The sequence below is a fragment of the Lygodium microphyllum genome, chromosome 14, assembly GCF_053477565.2.
Source record: "Lygodium microphyllum isolate KBCC chromosome 14, Lygodium_microphyllum_v1.1.10, whole genome shotgun sequence".
Taxonomy (NCBI): domain Eukaryota; kingdom Viridiplantae; phylum Streptophyta; class Polypodiopsida; order Schizaeales; family Lygodiaceae; genus Lygodium; species Lygodium microphyllum.
The window spans coordinates 82,833,360-82,841,688 of NC_141148.1; the positions used below are offsets into that span (position 1 = coordinate 82,833,360).

At 37.8% G+C, this 8,329-nt stretch overlaps 1 protein-coding gene across 1 annotated transcript; it reads left to right on the forward strand.

Annotated features, from left to right (window-relative positions):
• The first annotated feature begins 889 nt into the window (after window positions 1-889).
• On the forward strand, window positions 890-2,489 carry LOC148025781 (3-oxo-5-alpha-steroid 4-dehydrogenase family protein). Its single transcript, XM_087692141.1, has 2 exons — window positions 890-1,490; window positions 1,868-2,489. Exons 1-2 carry the CDS (start codon window positions 1,014-1,016, stop codon window positions 2,360-2,362), a joined length of 972 nt encoding a protein of 323 aa, XP_087548267.1. The 5' UTR covers window positions 890-1,013; the 3' UTR covers window positions 2,363-2,489.
• The last annotated feature ends 5,840 nt before the right edge of the window (window positions 2,490-8,329 follow it).

Consider the following 8,329-nt stretch of genomic DNA (forward strand, 5'->3'; position numbering starts at 1 on the left):
CTCTCTCTCTCTCTCCCCTCTTGCAATATGTAACTATTAACTTAATTGTTAACTACACTAATATTAGTATAGTTATTAATAGTCATAATTATATGTAATATTGAGAACATAGCGTATGCATAACTCAATACATGTGTACATATATGTAATATTGAGAACGTAGCATATGCATAACTCAATACATGTGTACATATTAGTAATGTATATAGATTAAGGAAATAATAGTGAATGTGCAATAGCTATATAACCATTAATAATGTAATTTATGTATCTTTTGTCTTTTATGAAAAGTGTTTGAGGGGTGCCTTATGGCCCACATTTCGCCCCCTCCCCCCCCCTTCCCTAGGATGGGCTAGAGCTAAGTGTGGAGTTTTCATAGCTAATATATTAAGCTTCAAAATGAACTTTGTTTTCATGACGGTACCATGATATGTGTGGCCTAGTTTTTATTATAGAAGTTACAAAGTAGTACATTTACTAAGAGTTTTTATATTATATTTCATTTGGTTATATGGCGTATTATATGGCTAAGCAAGTCAATAGACATTTGCTTTAGGAGTTAGATATGTATGCATATGCACAGGCAAATGGTAAGTGTACACATTGAATGTCAAGCGTGTTTTAAGAAGATAGAAAATGTGCATTATGATTGCACTCTAATGTGGATGCAATATCATGAAAAACATGTAGGCCTCTAGCTAATTAATTGTGTGTGTGTGTTTTTGTTTGTTTTTGGCTAGTCTCTAGAGGAAGAGACTTGGAAGGAAGAGATTAATCAACAAAAGAAGCAAGTGATTTGCTTTGTTGTTGATGTGGTTAATAAGAGGGAAGCCAAATAAAGTTTTGTTTTATGTGTTGGAACCATATTCCATTTTGAGGGGTTGAGGAATCGAGATGGAAGGAAGGTCTTAAGGTATTGGATGTATTGATAAGGTTAGAACGAAGAGCTCTCTCTCTCTCTCTCTCTCTCTCTCTCTCTCTCTCTCTGTGTGTGTAGAGAAGGAAATCAGGAGATGGAGTGGGTATGGACCGATCCACACGTCCTAGCTGTGAGAGCTATGGAGGTGCTGAGTCTGGCGTCTCTCATCCCAATCGTCGCCAAAGAATGGAAAGGCGAGACCTTACCTTACTCCAAATTCGCTCCCTCGTCCTCGCCATCTGCTGCAGCTGCGATCACCCAAGAGAAGAAGTTCGACGACAGTCGCCATGATTCGAGCCTTACTCGACCAGCCACGACGACGGCGGCGACGATGATACCCTCAAGGCCTGCCATGCTCATCATCTACTCCCCGGCGCTCTTCCTTTGCTCCTGCTTCCTTCTCCTTCAACTGCTCAACTTATACCAGCACATACCAGCCGTTGCACGCCTTACTCATCCAATTCCCCACTCTCTCTCCCATTTCTTCTTCCTGCAACGCCAATACTCAGACAGTCGCCCCCTTGTCTTTGCTTCCGCCGTCACCCTTCACTTCCTCAAGAGAGACCTCGAGGTAACACACACACACACACACACTCTCTCTCTCTCTCTCATTAGCATGATTTTCCAAACCTAGTTTATTTCTACAAAGTGATTTGAACTTTTCTCTTAATTTACATACAATGTGTAATGCCCATAGACTATTTCATATGCTATTACTAGTCCTTTAGGAGCTTCCTTTTGCATGCATCTTTGTGGCCTAACATAGTTTTCATCCTTATGATGAGAGAGATTGTAATAAAATGAGTTGGCTAACATAGATGACTTAGCTAGTTTGTCATGAAGCAAATGAAACATTAGTAATGATACATAATACCTTTACATATTCACATTACTTTAGAGTCCCTTCTAATGTTGCATTGATAATTGACTTTTGAAACATTTTCGCAGGTCCTATTTGTACATAAATACTCAGGAGCCATTGAAACCAAGATGTGTTTGATGATATCATTTGCTTATTTCTATTCTTGTGCAACAGCTTTTTATGCTTTGCAAGTCTCAATCAATTCAAATACTCCATATTCCATGAGCTTGCTGGGTTATGGGGTTGCGATGTTCATTCTAGGCATTGGAGGAAACTTTTACCACCACTACCTACTAGCCTGTTTAAGGCCCAAAAATCCTACATCATCAAAAAGTGTGAATCATCAGTATGTGACACCTAAAGGAGGCTTGTTCTCATTAGTGGTGTGTCCCCATTATCTTTTTGAGTTTATTGACTTTTTGGGTCTTGCCATGATTTCTCAGACAAAATTATCCTTCATCTCAGCATTGGCGGTCCTTATATCTTTGGCTATGAGGAGTCGATCCACTAAGCTTTGGTATTTGAAGAAGATAGAGGATTTTCCAAGAAATAGGAAGTGTTTCCTCCCCTATGTTTTTTAATATTATATACTAGCATCATGATTTACTCTACTACTCATTGTTTTCAACTATTGTCATCAATCCCCCTAACCAAATTAATCTGGTTATGAAATTTGTGTACAAGTTGTCATTATGCTCTTCCTTGAACTCTTTAGTTCTTAGTCTTCCCTTTTGAGAAAATCTAGCATTTTTGTGTATCATAAAGATATGTAATTGGTGCTTATTTGTGAGAGTCGTAAGGTATACATTCAAAGTTATAAATCTTTAACTAATAGGAAGGGTTAAATGTCTAGTGTTGAGACTTGTGCATATTTGTTTGGCATGAAAGTGTCTCTTATTACTGTGAGGCTATTACTTCACGATTGCAGTTTCCCCTTTTTTTTGTATGGGTAATAGTGCCTATGTTGAGGACATTATCACTCGCCCTCGCGTTCACTATGCAAAAATGTCTCAAGTTCCAGTCAAGCTTAAAGAATTTAGAAGAAATATGAATTGCTTTTCTAGATGATAGTGTGCACATGTTCTTTGCATTCCTTTCTATTGTTTCTGTACCATTTGAAACTTCTTAGTTCTTTTCCTTTGCTTTCTTCTCATTTGGGCACTTCATCCCCCCTTTTACCAAGAGTACTGTGAAATCAATGCATAGGAGAATGGTATGCAACATTGTTTCTTCAAATGCTGTTCTAAACAGAAGTCATTTGACATCAGTCTTACTCTAATGGCGTAGAGACTGATATGAAACCCTAAATATATTAGAAATAGAACATGTCAAAGGCCCATATATCCTTTTTATGCCTATAAATTTTCCCTTTTGAATTACATTTTGATCTATGGATGTGCACTCCTTGATCTATGGATATGCCCTCCATCTTGTCTAGAATTGGGCAACAATATGTGCATCTAAGACTTCTTGGTTGAGACATACAAAGGTAGTGCTTATAGCTCGATTATCTCTAAAAGTTCGACGGGTCTCAAGAAAAATCATAGCAAAGCTTAATTAGCATATAAGTAAATGTGTTGTGTTTCGAAAATTTCATATTTGCAAAAGTTTTTTGATTCTTTATTACCATGGTTTGTAATATGTCACTGCAAGTCACATTTTTGCTGGGGATACCCACATTTTCTTATGCACCTTGTACTTTCAAGCGATTGCGATTTCCCAGGAGGCTATCTTGAGTCCACCATTGCTACAACAAAAAAGTACAAAATGATGGAAGCACAAATGTGTTCAATAGATATACTTTTACAAGCATGTTTATGTTCTCCTTAATAAATGCAACTATCATGTGTGTGATTAAATATAAACCATCCTTAATGTGCATATGCACGTACTTGTTGACATGAATTTAGACATGAACGCTTGTTACATTACTATACGTATACAATCACTTTGTAATTCACATATTTGTTAGATTGACAAATGTTCGCAAATATGAATTAGGAGACAGATGTTTTTAGATCGAATTGCCAAAAGATGTACTTGACTCTCAATCATTAAACACACATATAAACTTGCATGCAGATAGATCTATGTGCATCATGCATGGCACATAATTGTTTCATTAATATTTAATGTATGCATTTATTCACAAAATAAGTTGAAATAAAGAAGGCAAGATATGTAAGATCATGCTAATGTAGAAGAATTACAATACTAGAAATGATTACCTATGTTTCAATCACATATTGATATTTAAATCTACAAAAATAAATTGGTCTCATTGTTGCTGCAAGTGTTATGCTCATCATGATCATCCTTAGCAATGGACACATGATGTTCCTCATGATCTATGTCTCCTACATCATGATTGTCCTCTAGCTCTCTTATACCGTGATTAGCATCATCTCTACTCCCACAATTATCATCCATATGCTTCATGGTTGTGAATGTACTACATATCCATATGCCACCATCTATTATTTTCCACCATTGGCTAAAAGACATCCTATTGAAGCAGAAATAGTAACATGTTAATTATGATACTATGAAGTAATAAAAAGTGCAAATAACATTTGTGTGTGTGACCATCATATACATTTATCTAAAAAATATATAGAGACTTATACTATTACGGTAATGTCCCATTCCTCTCTCACCATAACTTTGTAGAGTCAATGGTTATATAGCCATTTCCATGGTGTTTGATTGCTACAATAGGGCCTATTTTGACTACATTTTTAGCCTACTTGACATCAAAAGCATGTAAATAAGCTTCAAAGTTCAAGCTTAATGATGTTCTTGGATTATGCCACACCAATCATGCATGTTTCCATTGACTCTCTCAAATATGATAGCAACACTAGAAACTTGGGCATTCCTCTTCTCATAAAGGCTTTGAGTCTAAAAATGTTTGCTCTCACACCACGTAGCATCGAACACTACACTTTATCAAGAAAAAAGCAATTAGATAAGTCTCCTGAATTTATTACTTAACAATGAAACATTATGTGCACTTACCTTTAGGAAGCATTATTGAGCATATTCCCATTCTCTCATTGTGATAAGCATCCACTCTCTTTTCACGGACTCTCCATTTCCTCATGTAGTGAATCCATACCAAGCTTATTTGGCAATTCATTTAGATGGGATGATATATCACAATGCCCTGATGGCACATGTGAAAGTCTACCCTCTCCTTTTGGCTTCTTGCCTTTGCTTCCTCATATATAATCACCCATCTTCTCACCACATCATTGTTGAGAATGCAAAAGGTGATCATCTTGGTAGGCTTATATTTTTCCATTACCTTGTTGCACACTTTCCCTTGAAGCACAAAAAATGCCATCCTCAAGTCTTCTTCAATGAACCATAGTTGTGGCCAAGAGAAATCCAGTTTGGCAAGAAATGTAGAGATCTAAACAAGTGATTCTTGCAACAACAAACCCTCATACATGCTAACTTTTGGCCTAGTATTTGCACCACAAAATCCTTCAAGAATTTTGTGAAATAGTTGTGTTTTCTTTTTGGCAAACACCTAAAGACTTATAGGTTTGAAATTTGAAATCTTTGCATTCACATTTAATCAACACAACTGAAATAACAACATACCTTGAAATTGTTATTTGTAACCTTGCAGGTCTAAAATGAGGCCCGAAACAGACTTAGATGTCTAAAACAGCTGTAGATAGTCTAAACGACTTATTTGTAGAATGTATAGTGCTCTGCTTGTATACTAAATCTCACCACAATCTAATTTTTTTTCTCTAATGTACTTTTGGTGCCTCCATAGGCACTATCCAAGAGAAAGAGTGGAAGAATGGGATACCTTTTTACCCATTTCTTACTTGCTTGAATATTTACTTCTTCTCTTTCACTTTAGCCCTCAAAACTAGCCTTTCTTAGTGGTGCTGCTCTAATACCATGTCATGAATCGCATGGTGGGGGGCGTTCCCTGAGCATACAAGAACAAAAGAAGAGAGATGGAGACCAAAATGTTTTCTTATTGGCTCATTATTCTTCTTTTTCACACAATACAATGTACGTAAAGTATAGATAAGATACAATATAAAAGAAAGTGGCCTATGAAGTCAAACATTGGATAATTGACTATACTAATCGATTGGTGCCATAACTATGCCAGTTGCTATAGATAGGTGTAACAACCAAATATAATAAGTGATAAGTCAATGGCCATGTGTGGTGTAGGGGAGCTACGTAGCTCTACCCCGAGATCTACGGACCGCTTATTGATCAAGTATTTCAAGCCGAGCGGCCATGGCTACCTCTCACATAGCCGACGCACAATGCCTACCTTGTGGGTGTAGTGAGCTTACCTTGATGCTCGATCGAGTTCCCTCCTCTCTCTCACACTCCGGTAGTGTCAGAGAGAGAACTAGGGAGAGAGAAAGAGGAGAGAGAAAGACTGCAGAGGAGAGAGAAAGACTGCAGGAAGAGAGAGAAATAGAGTGATGTGGAGAGAGAAAGACTAGAATTGGAGAGAGAAAGATAGGAAAGGTAAAGAAGCCATAGAAGCTTGGAGCAAGAAGGGAGAGAAAGTTTGTAAATATATTGATATGTCAAAAGATGTGAAAAATTACAACTTCTCTCCTTATATACCAGTGTCAATGTGACATGGCATATTATTAACATTCTAGGTATTCCCAACTTCTTACAATCCATCCCTTCCCAAAAGTTTTTGTCCTCAAAAACAAACCTAGAAAGAGCTAAAGAAAAGATGGATAGAACAGAGTACTACTCTGTTTTACAGCTTTACAAATAGGGAATGAGTGAAGAATTATCATTACAAGGGCTGAATTTGAAGAACGGAAAGAGGACCCTGCTATATACATGATTTGAAGAACTTTAGAAGCCATTGGAGCCATAGAATCTTCAGCAAATAGTTCCAGAAGAAAGTAGACAGCTTGCTGAAATAACAGTCCATGCTGGACCAAATCTGCCATAACTTTTGATAGAAGTGTCCAAATAAGAAGTACCACATATCAAAACGAAACTCTTGAAGAGTACTTTAAGCTCATGTAGATAGCTCAATTCTGAAAATAAAGTACGACAAAAACTGTTCTAAAACAGTGTGCTGTCCTGAACCAGTCTGCACCAATACTAGCTCCATAAGCAATAGGATTCAGCCACCAATGTATCCTTCAAGTATGGATACTCATCCAATATTGAATCAGGTCTCCAAGAAGCCTCTTCAGAGGGTAAACCTCTCCATTTAATCAAATATTCCACAATAGAACGTGATCGAAGCTTCTTTTCATGCTGACCTATAACAGCCTCTGGGATGTACTGAACGATACCATCTTCATCAATAGGTGGCAGCTCATCAACTAAATCCACTGGATCACCATAATAGGGCTTGAGCTGACTAACATGGAAGACGTTATGAATCTTTGTAGAAGAGGGAAGCTCTAGTCTGTATGCCAAATCTCCAATCTGCTTAAGGATCCTGTAAGGGCCATAGAATCTGTGAGCAAGCTTATTACTGGATCCATCTTTCAATGTAGAGTACTTGGATTTGGGCACCTTCAACAAAACCAGCTCTCCTTCCTGGAACTCTAAAGGCCTCCTCTTCTCATCAGCATACATCTTCATCTGATCTTGAGCCTTCCTTAGATTCACCTTGCATTGCTGAAGAAGGGTCTGCATTCTTTCCAACTCTTCCTTCCCATGAGGATTGATCTTTTCGTTAAAAATGACTGTGGGTAGAGGCACCTTGTAACCATACAAAGCCTCAAAGGGTGAAACTCCTATGCTCGCATGAGTGGAATTATTATAAGCAAACTCAGCCAGGTGTAACCAAGAATCCCATAAGGTTTGGACATCATAGAAAAAATGGCGAAGATAAGTCTCCAACCATTTATTAACTCTCTCTGTCTGTCCATCAGTTTGGGGATGATAAGCCGTAGATGGAGCCAACTTGGTACCCATAGATGTAAATACCGCTTGCCAAAAGTTACTCATAAACTTTGAGTCCCTATCATGGACAATCACCTGCGGTAATCCATGTAATCTGAAAATATGCTCCATAAACTGGTTGGCCACCTGAGAAGCAGTAAACTGAATTTTTGTTGGGATAAAATGAGCTGCTTTGGTGAGTCTGTCAACCACCACATAAATACTATTCCACCCCTTCTTGGTAGTAGGTAAGCCAGTGATAAAGTCCATAGTAATATGAGTCCATTTACCCGTAGGAATAGGCAATGGCTGCAACAAACCTCCTGGCTTATGGGTACTATCCTTATTTTGCTGACAAGGCATACACTTCATAACGAAGTCCTTGACATCTTTCCACAGTCCTTTCCAATAAAAGCTCTTGCTGATCCTGTCATAAGTCTTGAAAACTCCCAAGTGTCCAGCTAAAGGCGAAGAATGCAACTCCTCCATAATTTTTCGCTTGAAAGAAGAAGTAGAGGGAATAACAATCTTGCCCTTCCACCAAATAAGACCATTTTTAAGCTGGTAATGTGAGTTTTCTTCCATAAGACCTTGCTGTAATTTCTGAAAGATTTGGCTGAATTCCTCATCTAAGA